The sequence below is a fragment of the Mustela nigripes genome, chromosome 5, assembly GCF_022355385.1.
Source record: "Mustela nigripes isolate SB6536 chromosome 5, MUSNIG.SB6536, whole genome shotgun sequence".
Taxonomy (NCBI): Eukaryota; Metazoa; Chordata; class Mammalia; order Carnivora; family Mustelidae; genus Mustela; species Mustela nigripes.
The window spans coordinates 138,039,555-138,056,828 of NC_081561.1; the positions used below are offsets into that span (position 1 = coordinate 138,039,555).

At 45.2% G+C, this 17,274-nt stretch overlaps 1 protein-coding gene across 2 annotated transcripts in view; it reads left to right on the forward strand.

The window, feature by feature from the left end:
• Nucleotides 1–17,274, forward strand: part of TIAM2 (TIAM Rac1 associated GEF 2) — a 227,522-nt gene that overhangs the window by 124,874 nt on the left and 85,374 nt on the right. For both annotated transcript variants that reach the window (XM_059401317.1, XM_059401316.1), the window contains exons 6-8: nucleotides 1,738–2,173; nucleotides 7,696–7,868; nucleotides 9,696–9,920. In XM_059401317.1, the coding sequence (XP_059257300.1) occupies nucleotides 1,738–2,173; nucleotides 7,696–7,868; nucleotides 9,696–9,920 (834 nt within the window). The remainder of the gene's footprint in view (nucleotides 1–1,737; nucleotides 2,174–7,695; nucleotides 7,869–9,695; nucleotides 9,921–17,274) is intronic.

Genomic DNA, 17,274 nt, shown 5'->3' on the forward strand with positions numbered 1-17,274 from the left:
TCACATTTAAGTTTGGCACCTGAGTGTCTTTCCTCTGGCAGAGTTTGGCTTGTTTTGAAACACCCCATTAGAGCTCTTGCTGGGTGTCCAAGGCATCCCTGTGTTTGGGGGCTGTGAGTCAGAGTCACATTCGTAGCTGACATGATGTTAACACTAGCTAAATGAGAAGTATTCCTTCACCTCTTAGGAGTTTTTGAAGAGCAACGAAGTGACAATTAAAAAAAAAAAATCTTAAATTATTTTGAAAGTTCCTTCTCTAAGTGACTCACTGCAGCTGGCTTACTTGCTCTACTCTTGCATAAGCATCTGTGTATAAATAAATATGACTATGGGGCATGGTGTAAACACAAGTGGAAAATAATATTTTTGTTAGTAATAGCTGTGATTGGGGCTCCGTTGTTTATAGCCCCTGGGTATTTGGAAGTACTCTCCAGCTGATGATTTTCCTACAAAATGTACTTGCTACTGGATTTCCGGATAGAGTGTCAGAAAGGATAATCCCTCCACACAGTGGAGTATTCAGAATAAGGCCTTCGGTCAGTGGTGCTTGACTCATTTTTATTTTAAATTATTATATGTTTATTATTTATTTAATTTTATTTTTATTTTAATGGGTAAGGCAATATAATGGACAGTCTTCTAGCAGCTGAGTAGATGTGTACACTGGACACTGCTCTGCAGACTTACCTTAATCTAAGCTCTAAATTTGGAATGTTAGAGTCTTTTAAGTCTTTTCTGCTGAAAAATGTACTTACTGATGTTTACCAGTGAATGGCCTGTCTGAAAGTTATTCTTCTTAAATAACCGGATTTCTCTAAGTGAGGAAACATTCCGTGTTTTCAGCTTTGCATGGCCACTAACTGTCAGTGCATTGTAGTCTCATGGGGGGCAGCCATTATTTTATAGATATTAGTTTTATTTAGAGCTGCCAATGTCTGATTTTATGTTGCAGTACATGTTGAAGTTAAGAATCATGTCTTTGGTATCCCCAATGGCTAGAATAAAATAGATGTTCAAATGAAAGGATGTGAGTGAATATTTCTTTCATGGAAGAAATTCCCAAATTAAGTAAAAAAAATATACTGCTTATGAAAAACAGCATTACTAGGAAATACTTTTTGTAGATAAAGAATCCCACATGTATGGTTTTTAGTATCTGAAGAAGGAAAATAAGATGGTAGACATCCTCAAGTCTTAAGATGGGTAAGGGTAGGGAGAAGCTGGGGATTGTTCTGGGTAGAGGAAGAGAAGTTTGCATAACAGTACCTGAAAACACCTGAGTACTTATTCCCTAAACCCCTTGACCCTGGAACTGGAGATTTTCTACCTTTAAAAGGATCCAGGAGGAAGACTTGGATGAGGAACGCAATTCCTTCCAGGAAGACACCAATTCGGTCAGCAAAGAAATGTCAGCCTGGAAATCTTCACTGATGTGTTACAAATACACTAGTTAATTTCTTGATGCTCAGCGTAGGTTAGAGGTAGCATAGTCAGGAGTCTTTAGTGAGTTCCTGTCTTTAAGCATTGACTCCACTGGCTCTGGATTGGGTTGGGCAACATTATTTCTACAGTTCTTTCTGGTTTGGTGACTTAATGTTTGAAGATGAATTTTTGTGAAGAGTCTTGCTTTGTGGCAGCAGCATTAGCAAACAGCAGGACGACATGTTTCTGGTGTTGGGGAAGGGATGCTTTGAATGTACATGACCTCTGATGGGTGGTCCTCTGCATTGCTCACAGGAGCCGAGGTCCAAGGAAGGCAGTGACTACTTTGACAGCCGCTCAGATGGACTGAATGTGGACGTGCAGGGGCCCTTCCAGATGTCTGCTTCACTGTGGTCTGGGGGCTCCGCTCAGATCCTGTCCCAGAGAAGCGAATCCGCTCATGCAATTGGCAGCGATTCTCTCCAACAGAACATTTATGAGAATTTCATGCGGGAGCTGGAAATGAGCAGGACCAGCACAGAGCATGTAGAAACGTCCACAGAAACCGCAGACTCCAGCAGTGGGTCCCTCAGCTCTTTGGAGCAACTTGATCTGCTTTTTGAGAAGGAGCAAGGGGTGGTCCGAAAAGCTGGATGGCTGTTCTTCAAACCCCTCGTCACTTTGCAGAAGGAAAAGAAGCTGGAGCTGGTAGCCCGGAGGAAGTGGAAACAGTACTGGGTAACACTGAAAGGTAAGTGCATTGTTGACTCGGGGGCCACTGAAATCATTTCTTCCAGCTGTGCCCTCTCCCAGGAAGCACCAGTCAGTCCACGGTTAATTTGTGTCAGTGCAAAGGGATTTGATACAGTGTCTCCCAGCACGTTTTGCTACAGATACTTTCTCACACCTGGAGAATATGGCTTACATAATATTCATATATATTATTCATTCTAATACATGGTGATTGAATTTCATAGTTATAGCTTATTATTTTGTAGGTATTTCCGTACCATTCTTTAATAGTTTTTCTGCATCTGGGGGTAAAAATATTCCAAATAAGTAACCAAATGCAGATCACGAGTACCTGTTCTTCACAAGGATCCTCAACTTGTACGACAACATCTGGATGTCCTCTGACCTTTATAAACTAAGGAAGTCTAATTGTCATCATTCCAAACAAATGCCTTTTTTTTTTTTTTTTAAATGTAAAGGAAGTAGGAGTAAGGATTTGTTTCGTTAAGATTATGAAAGTTTCTTGGAAACGTTGCCATTTAAGAATGATAATTGCCTTGCTCTCTGCGGTTGCATAGATTAGAAGTGATCTTAATGTCCTGAGGAGGAGCAAGGCTCCGAGTCAGTACGGTGTGATTTACACGGGTGTGAAGACGGTTTACACAGATGTGAGCAGGAAGGGCAGCCTCACAGTCAACGTGTGCACAGTCATCCTGTGACTCTGTCAGAGGCACTGAGTGTGGTGTTCAAAGCCAGACCTCATTATCGGGCGACAGGCTTCCCCGTCGTGGGGGAAAGCAGAAATGGGAATCCTGTCTGCAGACGCGATGTGTGGAAGGCCTGAGCCGTCCCACGGGGCTCCTTTGCTACCCCCTGCCCCTGCCCTACCTTTGAGAAATTATGAGATGCCCCACCCCCGCCTTGGGGGAGCTGGGTCATAATAACCCAGAAGCCTGTCTGGGAAGGATCCGCTTTGGAAGGAATTTTGCCTTTAAGTGATGCTTTTCCCTAGCAAACTGGATGGTTTATAATACCCAAGTCCCAGTCCTTTTTTCCAGCTTGTGATACATGGTGGCTGAGGAAGGCCCAAGAGCTCACCTCTCATTTGGGTGTCCTGGGGAGACAAGTTCTTACATCAAATGATGGGCGAGATTTGGAGAGTTGGAATAAGGGGTTGAACCTACCAAGATACAGTTTGAAGGGATACGTTATGCTCTCAGGTTTAATAATCAAATAACCATCCAAGTACAGGATAGGGAACTGTGGCTGCCAAGCATTACAAGGAGATTTGGGGGGTGGGGGTTGAACTGTAGGCTGTTTCTTTTTTCTTTTCTTTATTTTTAAAAATATTTTATTTATTTGACAGAGAGGGAGATCACAAGTAGGCACAGAGGCAGGCAGAGAGAGAGGGGGAAGCAGGCTCCCCGCTGAGCAGGGAGCCCAATGCAGGGCTTGATCCCAGGACCCTGAGATCATGACCTGAGCCGAAGGCAGAGCCTTAACCCACTGAGCCACCCAGGCGCCCCTGTAGGTCATTCCTTGAATGAGATTCCAATGTGACAAAGTCAAGATAAAAGTAAGTATGATTTAGAAGAGTGAGTGTGATCTTTGGCTACCTTCTTCCTGCTGTCCCGGGTTCTATAGCCACAGCAGTGTCTCCTCCCTCTGCCCTGGGTGGAGCGGGCCATTCCTGTCCTTGGGGGCACGATAGTACAGGAGCCCTGTTAGTAAGTAAGATGGGGATTCTTGAATAGGTTCAGCCTGAAGTATCCCTGATTGGACAGGGGAAGGAAAATGTCTTCTCAGGAGAGCGAGCATCTGGGATTGATTATGAATCACAGTCTGAAGCTGCCGCCTTCCGGCATGTTGTTTGGAAGAGATGCACTTGACTCCGTATAAGACGTGTATCTGTTTTGCTTTCTTAAAAATTGTATTTTTTATTGCATTATTTTTTTAATGTAAAATTTGTTTGTTTAAATGAAGGCTTTGGGAAGTCATTCCCTGCCTGTTTTAATGGCTCTGAAATGCCTCCCCCTCCCCCAGCTCTCACTCCAGTGATGGTAGAGGCTGGTGATGGTGTATGTTTGTATGTCCATGAACTAATCCTAGCAGGGGTTGTCAGCAGGGTGACAGCAGGGGGGTTAGAGCCATGCTATATGGTGTCCATTTGGGAACACGTAGCTTAGAGAAGGCCAGGAGAGGGGTGGGCAGTGAGCAGCAGTCTTGTGGAAGGGGCGCTGAATTTATTCTGGTTCCCCGGGGGTTAGGATGGCAAGCTGATTCTGAATTAGAAGTACAGCAGTGACCAGAGCCATGAGCGGAAGAAGGCTCTCTTCCCGATTTCCCTGCTTCTGCAGACATTTGTGCAGAGCCAGATCGTGGGAGGCTTCCTGGGGGAGGAGATTTAGGCAGGTTCCTCTTAGAGCTAGAAGAGCCCACCTCCAGGGCTTTCCATCCTGGGGGCTACCGTGGGGGCTCCTGCTACTGACCCCAGTGGCAGGGATGCCTGTGCGTCGTCTGACTGCCCCAGGGTCTGTGCTCTTGCCTGCACTCTGATGCCTTGGTGCTTGCTCATAAAACCCTTTAAGACCCATGGAGAAAGGGTGCTTTGTAAGTGTGAATGTTATCAAGCACACATTCCTTCCTTTCCTTTGCAGCCAAGGAAAGTTATGCGATAAAGATTTTTTTTCCAGCATAACCTTTTCCATGTGGCTTTCTATACCTCTTTCCTCTGGGAATTCACTAGGCTGAGTTGAACTTCCTTGGCTTGGAATCCAAGCTGTAATGTTTGAACTTAACTGTTTGGTTTAATCTGAGTTACACACACACACACACACACACACACACACACACACACATACATATACAAGCATGTACATTTAAGCAGAATTACAAATTCTTTTTTTTTTTTTAAGATTTTATTTATTTATTTGTCAGAGAGAGAGCGAGCGAGAGCGAGCACAGGCAGACAGAGTGGAAGGCAGAGTCAGAGGGAGAAGCAGGCTCCCTGCGGAGCAAGGAGCCCGATGTGGGACTCGATCCCAGGATGCTGGGATCATGACCTGAGCCGAAGGCAGCCGCTTAACCAACTGAGCCACCCAGGCGTCCCAGAATTACAAATTCTTGAAGTATTTATGGTGTTCTGGAGAGAGCAGCTATAAGCACTAGTTGTATACCTGTGTCATGTGTCGAGTGTGCTAAGGGCATAAATGTTTTCTAGGGCTTGGAGGATGTCATAACATTTTTAACAAAGGTAACGCTGCTTTCCATATGTCTTCTAGTGAGTCAGGAGAGGGGTTCCTGCCATAATTCGGGGATCCCGGTGGTTCTGCCAGGCGTGAGGGGGTGGTGTGATGAGTGTGGCTTGAGAGGGTGTCGAGAAAAGGTGGGTTTCAGGGAAGATGAGACGAACCCCCTTTTTCCACTGGCGATACTTCTGCGGGCGCCTCATCTGTTCTCGTACTTCTGCTGCTGTTCTGGTCTGATTTCTCTTTCTGCTACAGTGGCGAGAAGAACCCCTGCTGGCAGCCCTCCAGGCCAACCCCAGCTCCTGGTAGGGACCGGCCAGGGCTGCTGGCCGCAGCCCTGGGTGGGGGCCACGGGGACGGGAGATGCCGCAGACAGGGGCGCCGCACTTTCCCTCAGACTTACCGCCCCAGCATGGGTAACTTTGATCTAATAGATTTGCCACTGATTTCCTGTTCTTTTAAGTTCAATAGCAAAGAAATCGTGCATACTGCTTTACCTCCTGGCCGGGGTCTAACATGACATGTCCTGTTTTGGTTTCACCCTGCCGCGGCCGATGGGGCGTTCGAGTTGGCAGCGTGTTGGCATCTGCCCAAGGTTGTGTTCATTTCCTCTAGATGTCATGACTCAAACCACAGCCACTGGGCGTACAATGGTGGGGAAGCCAGGAAGGGAATGTTCACCAATCGGAAAGAATTTGAACTGGGCAGAACTGGCGTGGGTCTGTCACCTTGACCCTGGCCCGTGGGTCCCCAGGTCATGGCAGGTTGCATACACAGCAGCAGTCAGACAGGCCTTTCCTGATGGAAAGGTTTGGGGACCTTGTTTCTATGTGCATCAGTGGCTGGAAAAAGACTGGCTCAACCCTGCAGGAACAGCCCTGGCCGGAGACCGCCTGCTGCTTTCCCTTCTTCTGGAAGCATCTCTTAGCCTTAGTGTGGGTGCCTTTTGTTTGCAGGAAGAAAGGTTGCTAGAGCTTTTTGAGATCGTTAAGCATCATGGAGGGGGAAAGTGTCACGATGCTCTTTCTGAGGGCAGAGCTACCGGCCAGCATCTTGTTCTCTAGGCTTCTGTGCTGCACTGGGTTCCATGATCTGAGCTTATGTGTCCAGATTAAGATGGGATTTCGAAGGAGGAAGTGACACTGGCTAGCATGAAATGGGGTTTTGTTTTGTTTTGTTTTTTTAACATTTAGACTTTTATGAGTGAGGACTTCTTACTCAGAGGGGCGTCATGTCCTGGACCTCATTCACTGGCTGTGTGGCAGAGAGCAGCTGGTACTTCTTCCCATCAGCAGGAGAGGCTTTGCAAAGCAGGGTGATGGTGACCTTATCCACCGTGTTTGGATGCCAGGGCTCAGCACGTGAGAAGTGCTCAGAAATGTTTATCAGATGCAGGTTTTTCAATAAGAGAATGTACTTGTGAGCATTTTAGAAGTTGCTTAAAAACTGCATCTAATAATTATAAGGCACTCCTAATTATCAAAGTAGATCCTTCATAACTTCTACCTTACAATAATTCTTTAATTTACAGGGGAAAGCTGGGTATTTGCAAGCATTTTTGTGTCATATTTTAAAATCAAGGGATATTTAGTTTCATTTTCCCCTCTTCATCTAAACGAGTAAAATCTGTGGTGTTATTTCCTCTTATTGTGCAGTAAAAGAATACACTAATATTAAATTATTTTATGTGGCATTTGGAGAATTAACCGGATACTTTCTTACAAATGGCAAAGTTCTGCAGGTAAACTCCTTTTCTTGTTACCACGAGTTGTAAGTGTAGAAACTCCCTCATTTAATGAACATGGGTGTTCTCTCTGCATTGATTTCTTAAATAATACAGGGCTATAGTTGAGAAGGAGGGCTCTGGGGCCAGCGCCTGGGTTCAGTTCCCTGCTCTGCCACAGTCCAGCTGTGGGACCTGCACAGTGGTACAAGCCCTCGGGTTTCTCATTTGTAAAATGGAGTTAATAACACCTGCCTTCTGGGGCTGCTGTGGGGTCTAAATGAGCCATTGAAGAACTTAGAAGAGTTTCTGACAGAGTAAGCAACAATAAATGCTTGGTATTGTTATTACTATGATATGTTTGCAAAAACCTCTACTTTTCACCTGAGTTAGGCTAATAAAACAAGGCATACTTTGGATACCAGGATTTCCTTGTGTATCACGCGGTTGGTTGTCTCATTCTGTCCCCCCCCCCTTCCTTTCTTTCCTTCCCGTGTCCCTTACCTTCTCCCTGCCTTCCGAGATCCTCAAGACTGTGGCAGAGATGTAACTTGCTTCTCTGTCTCGTAGGTTGCACCCTGCTGTTCTATGAGACCTATGGGAAGAATTCCATGGACCAGAGCAGCGCCCCTCGGTGTGCACTGTTTGCAGAGGACAGCATAGTGCAGTCAGTCCCAGAACACCCCAAGAAGGAAAATGTGTTCTGCCTCAGCAACTCCTTTGGAGATGTCTACCTTTTCCAGGTACTGTCAAACTTTTTGGATGGAGGGTGGAGGTGATGGCTTGTGTACTAGGAGGACGAGAAGGAACAGAATGAAGAGGCATAGTTTACCAATGCAATAGAGTAAAAGCCTAGTTAGGCTTCGGGTTGGGGCTTAGAACTGGCCCCTGCTTACCGTCAGGTGGCATGGGGCCCGTGTTCATCCAGTCATTCACACAGCAAGCATTTCTTGGAATGCTCTTCAAGTTCCAAGCTGTGCCCCCTGGAATGGTCAAGAGGATTTGAAGAGAGAAAAATCATGATCCTTGTTCTGGCGTTGCTCGTGGTCTAGTGGTGCAAGGTCTGAAATTCTCTGAGTGGAGGCTCTCAAGTGAAGCCTACAGAATATAGCTAGGAGAGCTTTCGATTTTTCCCTAGAATCCCAGTAGAAGTGAAAAAGAAACTTCTCACTTTTCAGGAGAGCCTTAAGGACAAATGCTGTAAGGTCTCATTTTCCTGTAGAAGTGGACTCAGGATGTTAAGTTTCAAGTTGTCTCCCATTATGATTTTTAGCAGTTTGCTAGCAAATGCAACGTTGACAAGCCTGGTGGGATGCCAAGCCTGCGGTGTTGGTGTCAGCCTTAGGGGTGAGATCCTGGTGCCACCCTTGGGTGTGGGCGCCATCTTGGAGAATATACGGAACTTCTCTGAGCTAAGGATCTGTTAGCCAGTAGGATAACAGTAGCTTATAGGATCGCTTTAAGGATCAATAATGTGTATGTGTTAAGTGCTGAAGAAATTCTAACCATTGGTGCTCTTATTGATGAACTCAAAAGGGGTGGAAATGAATGAAGTGAAGTATATTTCTGAAGTGATGCGCAGGCTAAATCCAGTGCTGCATGTAGACCCAGTGCTGCATGTAGACCCAGTGCTGCAGGTTCTATCTGACCAAAAAGGTTCATGGAAGACTCCTAGGTCCTTGGTTCAGGAGTCTCAATGACATTGGTCCTGGACACTCTCAGGATCCCTGCAGAATTGCCTAGTGGTCTCTATGCTGACTTTGGGAATCTAGAATTCTCTGCACAGACAGGATTTCCTGTTGCCAGTACCAGGTGAACTCACTGGGCCTCTAGTCTTCTTGCTGTCCACAACTTGACATACAAGATCCAGGGCCTGAGGTTTGATTTTCCTTCTCCACACTTATGTTTTAAAGCCAAGTAAGGAATTGCCGTTAATCTGAATTATAGGGAAGGTAAGAGCATTAGATTAAATCTTCATGGACTGGGATGCCTGGGTGGCTCAGTCAGTTAAGCATCTACCTTCGGCTCCGGTCATGATCCCAGGGTGCTGGGATCGAGCCCTGAATTGGGTTCCCGGCTCAGTGGGGAGTCTGCTTCTCCCTCTCCCTATGCCCCTTTCCCTGCTTGTGCTCTCTCTCTCTCTCTCTCACTCCCTCAAATAAATAAAATCTTTGAAAAAAATTCTAAAAATATGCATGAACTTCTAAGGGGCAAGTATGAGATGAGTATTTTGTGATTCAGGCAAAATGTCCTTTGTTCTAAGAAATTCTCCCAATAGGTCCTATTGTATGATCCCAGAGATCACTGGACGATCAACCCATAGCTTGAATGTATGTGGATTTTCTGGACATCGAGGGAGTGGAAGAGGTTTTCAGCCTGCTAAGAATCATAGTAATTTACTTGTTCTGCTTTATTGAGACTCACCTTATTTTTAAAATATTTTTCTTATGTGAAAAAATGTTTATAGTCACTGTGTGTGAAGTTAAGTGAAGACCAGAGAAAGAAGAACCCTTGTGTATATTGCCGGTGCTTAAAGACAACCATTTTAATGTTGTTCCCCCTGTGTTTAGGCCTCTAGCCAGACAGATCTTGAAAACTGGGTCACTGCCATACATTCAGCTTGTGCCTCCCTTTTTGCAAAGAAGCATGGGAAAGAGGACACGGTTCGGCTACTCAAGAATCAGACCAGAAACCTCATTCAGAAGATAGATATGGACAGCAAGATGAAAAAGATGGCAGAATTGCAGCTGTCTATCGTGAGCGACCCAAAGAACAGGAAAGCCATAGAAAACCAGGTACTACTTATTTGTGTTTTCTTTCCTTGCACATGTCACTCACCACGAAAATCGGAGTTGGAATGCAGATGGCTGCAATGTTCCTTACCCCCTGGGGGAGATCGTTTCTGTGGCTTCTTGTTGCAAGAACTTAACGGCAGCACTTTTGTGACATCGGTGATGTGATAGGCTTTATTTACAACCTTTGGTTGTTGTATATACTCAGTGGAATATTTGCAACCAAGTCGTTTTTCATAATTCTGATTAGTTCCTTCTTGCCTGGCTGATTTTCTCATATATTGTCCCTTTCAGACCAAGATTTATATAATAAAACCACTAGAAGATTATACAGAGAGGATTCTAACAGAGAGGGTGGCTTTGGGAAGTATGGTTTAGTGTGACCAGCTATTTCCATCCTTGAGTTCCAAAAAAACAGTATATATATATATATTTTCTGTTTATAACAGATATGGTGCTAAGAAGAATGCTTTCTCTGGTCTAGTTCCACTTTCATTATCAGAATTAAATAGCTCGTTTCTATTAAATAGCTCTATGCATTTTGGGGGAGGAGAAGCAGCTTTTGAATATCTGTTTTCCTCTGCTCATGTACCCTAAGCCCGTGGAGACACGGCCATGAGGGTTCTTGCATCTCTCTCTTCCTCGATGCAGGGTGAGTGTTGTCTCTTTAGACAGTTAATGAGGCAGTGGCTCAGAGGACAGGTGCACATGGGGAGAGCCGTTCATTGGTGGATGGCACTAGTCTGGATGTGTGGCTACCAGGGTGCAGAGGGGACCCTACCGATGTTTCACAGTTTGTATGGAAAACCTATTTCAGAGTATGTAATTTCCATAATTCTGTAGAACCTCAATGAGCGTATCCTACACTCCTGAACTTAACTGTTCTGAGAATGTGCCCTTTATCTAAAAAGTATCTGGGAGCACAGTCCAACTATATTAACAGGACCTGAGAAGAGGGTTGCCAGGCAGAAGGTGGGGAGGTGGCAGGTGTTGGGGAGTTTAGCAGGAGCACCACAGTGGAGGTGCCCTCCGCCTGCACCTGTCGTGGAAGAGGGAGGTGCTGAGGCTGGTCGCCATCACCCAGCTTTCAGTCTCTGTGGCATGGAGAGAGGTGATGCTACGTCAGGGTTACCTGGCAAACCAGGAAGCTTGCGGGGGAGAAACGGTCGTCTCCGTTTTCCGTGTACCGCAGCTCACGAGTGGTCCTGAATTTCGAGAATCCAGGAGCCATGATGGTCTGTCCTCAGAGGTGAAACTCATGGATTGCCGTGTCTCAGAGTGTTCAGGGTGCCCCAATAAAACAGTCTCGGGATGACCATATGGGGGAAATTCACCTCTGAAGCCATACTTTCTTCTTTGAAAGGATGTCCACCTTGAAGTCTGTAGGTTCTTGCATAATCTCAAACATGTAGACCCAGCGAGAGAAACGGGAAATCAGGCAACTTTCAGAGGCTCCTGGCCTGCCTACCCTCATCCCCTCCCCCCACCTCTTTTGCTTCCCTTTTCCTTTTTATGGCCACAGGAAGTCCAAGCCACCTTAAAAAAATGCATTTTCATTAAATATGATTTTATTCCATTAATGCAGTTTCATTCACTGTAGTTTATAGTTGGCCAGCAGTTAATTTATGATGTCTGTGGGAGGGGAATTACTTTCACACAAACTGGACTCACACTCAAGAGTCTTTGATGGTTGGATGGCCTAAAGAAGCTCTTTCAATTATGACTCGCAGCATGTTATACATTCTTTGTCAGAATCATTACTAGTCATTTTAGGCACGCTGTCCTGACATGACTAAGTTTTCAGTGCCCCCACCTACCCCCTTCCCTGGGTCCCCCTTACCCCTGTACACACAGCTGCCTTCTCATACTGCACTGGGACATTTCCGGTATGAAACCACTGGAAGTAACTTTAGGAATGCCACCTGAAAATATTCTCCCCATCGTATTGGCAGTTTCTGAGGTCTTCTTTGAGTCTTGTTTTCCCAGAGGGCTTTGCGGTGGGCGTCCGGAATTACATCTGCTATGCTCACTGTCCTTTGCTCATTTTCCAGATGGTTGTAAAGAGAGTTATTAGCTCTTTACTTGCCGACGCAGAGAGTATGCTTAGATTTACTTTTATGAGATGATCTTTGACTCGAGAATGTTATGCGAAGCTACAAAGGCAAAGGTATTTTCAAATCAAGACCAGTAAGAACATGATCTCTCAAATATCTCCTAACTATACGTTTTTTTTTTCTAAACGACCCTTTAAAAGCGTCTTTAACAGAGCAGTAGTGCTTTCTCCACTTACCACTTAAAACTCGCAACGTCACTCTATTTTATTTTACATAAAAGAAAATATTTATGTAGCGCTTTGCCCCAGAGACCCCAAGAACCTCAGAGTCATTTATAGCCTCGTGAGAGCAGAACTTACGGAGTACGTTACATCATGCACGGTGAAGTCTCTGGAACAGATTTTCTTTGTAGTGTTTGGGTGGAGAAGATCGTTGTGTGCCCCCTTTCCAAATAAAAAGATAAAATGACACTGTCCTAGCAGTAACGGCAGGACTTCATAGCATGGCACGGTGACGTGCTCTGCTTGAAAGAGACCGTCCCACGGGCTTGTCCTGGGGCCTTTTGGAGATGCTGGGAACCGGGCAGGGTGACGCAGCTTTCATTTGAGCATATCCAATGTGGAGCAGACCGTGCGGCCAGCCACATGTCGGATTCCTTTTGAAGTCCTGAGGGAGGAAGAGCTGTAAATTAAGTCCAGTTAGAACTTTATTTTCCTTCCCCTTCATTATTTTAAACAAGTAAAGAGGGACAAAACCTCACTGCCCTTTGGCAGTCTTGGCCCCCCTCCTCCCCCTGCCCAGATGGCTGCGCTGCATCCTGATGCATTCTGTGTGTTCGGGCCCCATCCGTCCTCCACCCCCACCCCATGTGCAGTGGTTCATGAGGCCCTGGTGGGGGAGGCGGTCAGAATGGGGCAGAGGATGCAGCGGGAGCAGCAGGCTGGGGCAGAGGGCTCGGAGCTGCTCTGGGCTTTGTGAAACGTGGGCTTCCTTTTAAGTATTTATTTAGTTTCAACCTGGTAAAGAGGATGAATGGAATCTAGGCAGTTGGAAATTGTGGTGAGGGGGAGGGAACAAAGTGAATGAATCCTTGAGGAAAATACAGTATGGAGTGTGTGTGTGTGTGTGCGTGTGTGTGTGTATTTGTGTGAAGCCATTTGGGGAATAAAACATCAGAGAGGGAGGTGTTGGTGAAAGAGGTCTGAGGAGATGAGGCCGGATGATGGAGGTTCTGGACATTCTGTTTAGCTCCGTGAATGTTTATTAAGTGCGTCTCTGGGTCCAGCAAATGTGCACACAGTGTGGAGTCAAAGAAGATGCTGTTTTGCCCTCTGGGGCTCTCCATCTAGGGGGTGCCGGTCAGTGAAGCACATTATTGCAACATAATTTGATGACTCTAGAGCAAATGATATTCCAGAGGGTTGTGGAAGACAAACCAGAAGTTTAGCCTCCCATGTAATCATGGAAGACTTCCTGTGGGAGGGATGCCTGGACTGCTTCTTGAAAAGTGAGGAGTTAATAAGGAATGGAGAAGGGAATGCCACGCCAAGAGTCAGCATGAGCAAAGGCAGAGTGAAACGCCGTGGCGCAGCCTGGCAGTTCGATTTCTCAGGCACACAGTGTGCGGGTGAGGGATGGAGGGTAAGTCGGACTGTCTTCTCCCTTCGCTGGACCGCTGCGGAGGCTCTCCGTTTTCCCCTTCCTCAGATGCATCTTCCATAGGAACCTGGAGTGTTTGCATCTGTAAAGCAGATCTGATCCTATCATTGCTGGGTTTAAAAACACTTTAAGTGGCTTCTCCTGCTTGTGAGATAAAGCCCTGGATAACCTGTCCTACCTTTACCTAGCAGGGCCAGCTTTCCTGCAGGTTCCACCCCTTTCTTTGGGTTTTTTTTCCTCAGGCAGAGAAGACCCATATAGACCGTCACTGCGCTCATCATGCCTCCTCATCTGTGAGGAAGGGTTCGGGGGTTACTTCCTCCTGCCTTCCTGCCCACTCGCCCAGGGACCTCTTTTATACCCCATAATTCTTGGAGTCTCTCTCCTTGCCCTCCATCTCATTGTTTTCTAATTAACCCCTTGTGTTCAAGGCTGCTTCTGGTCTGAACAATGAGCTCTTAAAGGATTTGTAACTTTTCCATTTCTGGATCCCCGGTGCTTTGCCCGAAGTAGTGTGGGAGTGGATGTGTGTCTCCTCTCCACTCTGACTCACTGAGGCTCCTCTCTGTGGGCCCCGCCCCAGCTCAACGCCAGCTCTGGGCTTCCTTCCCTCAGGCCTTCCCTCCTTCATCCCCAGCTAAGGTGTCCTTTCTCTGGCCTCACAGCCCATCCTCACCGGCCCCTGATCTTATTTATCAAGGCACCGATCTCAGGCCATGATGGTGTGTGATTTCATGGCAGCCACGTGAGGTAAAGCTGTATGTGTCACTCATTTGATAGATGAGTGAATAGACCTGAGAGAAGTTAAGTACATATTCTTTCTTTCTTTCTTTTTTTTTAAGATTTTATTTATTTATTTGACAGAGATCACAAGTAGGCAGAGATGCAGCGGGTAGGGGGAAGCAGGCTCCCTACTTAGCAGACAGCCTGCTGCGGGGCTCGATCCCAGGACCCTGAGATCATGACCTGAGCTGAAGGCAGAGGCTTAACCTACTGAACCACCCAGGCGCCCCTAAATACATTGTCTAATGTCACAGAGCTGACAAGTGGGGGAGCTAGGATTTGATCACACATGTGCATTCCTAACCACTCGGCTGTATTGCCTCTCAGTAACGAATCAGATTGTGTTTTTCTTGCTGATTAGTCATGGGATGAATGGTTTTGCATAAAACAGATTAGTTTTTATTTTTATGTGTTACATATGTGTGTGTGTATAATATATAATTAGTATATATATGTCTGTCTATTTATTTTTAAGTAATCTCTACATCCAACATGGGGCTCAAACTCGCAACCCTGAGATCAAGAGTCACGTGCCCTACTGACTGAGCCAGCCAGATGCCCCAGAATTAGCTTTTTTAAAATTTAAGATTTATTTATTTATTTTAGAGCGAGCTAGAGCACGGTCGGGAGGAGCAGAGGGAGAGGGAAAGGATCTTAAACAGACTCCACACTGAGCCTGGAGTCCGACACGGGGCTCGATCTCACGACCCGGAGATCACAACTTGCGCCAAAAAAGAGAGACAAGAGTCACATGCTTAACCGACTGCACCACCCAGTTGCCTCCCCAAAATTCATTTTTAAATGATTTCTATACCTTGGATTTTTGGGCTCGATTTGATGGGAAGTGTATTTATCTTAAAATGGAGTGAATTTTATGGTATGTAAATTCTATCTCAGAGGAAAAGACAAAACACATTCTCTAAATCTTAGTTGGCTGTTCTAACCACTCATTAACTTCGGTGTGATCCGTGTCACTAGATGGATTTTTCTGAGAAGGGTAGGTTGTAGGGCCTGGCAAATACTGCATGGGAGATTTTCATCCTATTTGCCAAAAAGGAAAAACTGATGATCTTTTGGGACGGATCTTGGAAGGGACAAATGACCAAATGACTAAATGATAGAAAATATTTTTCTAGGGGTTTTGGGTGTGGAAGGAACGTGCTGGTCATCGTTTTTATGTATCACTTATTCATCTGTTATTTTTAGCATTAGGCTTCCTCCTCCCCGCTCCCCACGTCTATGTGTACCATAACCTCTCTGACCTCATTAGGTGACCATCGCCGTATTAGCAATAGAGGGGAAACTTTTGCACTGTGTTTGTGACAGAGCTTAAAAGTGGGGGTTTTCCTCCTTAAGTTTGTTCTTAGTACTTTTTTCTTTTGCAGCGGAAGTCAGTTCCTTAGAGTGAGTTCTCTTCATGTCATCTTTTTGTTTTTTGGCATTAGAAGAAATGAAAGCTCAGTCTACATGGAAGTTGAATGTTTATTTTTGTGTCCTGATATTTATCTTAGAAAATAAAGAAATATCTAGGGACAATGATTAGTATTTAAGGAATTTAGAAAAAAAAAATGGAAAAAACAGTCTTGGTTTAAGGGGATTGATTTTAGGCATTTTAGTGTTTGATCATCGAAAGAAATCTCCAGAAATTCCCTGATTAACATGATGTCAGATAATGTTACTGTGTTAGTGATGATGGCGATGGAAATTTCCCAATGTAAAGTTGTAATAGCTACAAAGCTGTCTTCTGTTTCTCCCATTACATTTATAAAAATGTATCTTTATCTCCTTTATCTCATAATTTTGATTATAAAATATGTTTATATTTTTTGTTAATGCTTAAAATGTGGGGGTGCCTGGATGGCTCAGTTGGTTAAGTGTCTGCCTTCAGCTCATGTCGTGATCTTGGGGTCCTGGGATTGAGTCCGGCATCGGGCTCCCTGCTCAGTGAGGAGCCTGCTTCTTCCTCTCCGTCCACCCCACCCCCTGCTCATGCTTGCGCACACATTTATTTATGCATAAATAGATGTATTATAAAGAGATTTATTATAACAAACAGTCACATGACTGGAGACACATAGGTCCCGAGATCTGCAGTGTCAGCAAGACTCAAGAATGGTACCCTTCCCATTCCAAGACTGGCAGACTCCGGGCCCAGGGTGGGCTGATGTTTCAGTTCCAAGTCCAAAGTCAGAAAAAAAAAAGCCAGTATCCCAGATGGAAGGCCACTAAGCAGGAGGAATTCTCTTTTCCTTGGAGAATCGTCAGCCTTTCGGGTCTGTATTTAGGCCTTCAGCTGGTTGAAGAGGCCTGTCCACACTGGGGAGGGTCATCTGCTTTACTCAGCCCACCCATTTAAATGCTATTCTCATCCAAAAACACCCTCACAGAAACACCCAGAGTAATGTTTAACCACAACTCTGGATACCCAGTGGTCCAGTCACGTTGACACCTATAGGACTAACCATCACAAATGTTGAGTCAGGATGAACATAGGAAAATTGTTGAAATGGAGAAGTCATAAAGTCCCTTCTGGTTTGTGTTTTTCATGAAATTTAATTTTAAAATGACTTCTGCCATGTATAATATTGATTGAGATACCAGTTCTCTTGAAATGTAATCACATATGTTAATGAACTTCATGTCTACAAAAGAAGGTGTCTGTAATTGTAGATTTTTCAGGAAATCAGCAGAGAAGGTATTTGAGAGGCAGAACTGGGGTATAGTTTCTCCCGTGGCTTACAGCTTCTGGTAGGTGTCAGTTTATGGTTGTGTAATAACCATTTGTTACTTTTAGAATCTAGACTTCTCTAATGTGGCAAGATGAAGAAGAGAGAGTTTGGACTGGCTTCTTAGTCCAGAGC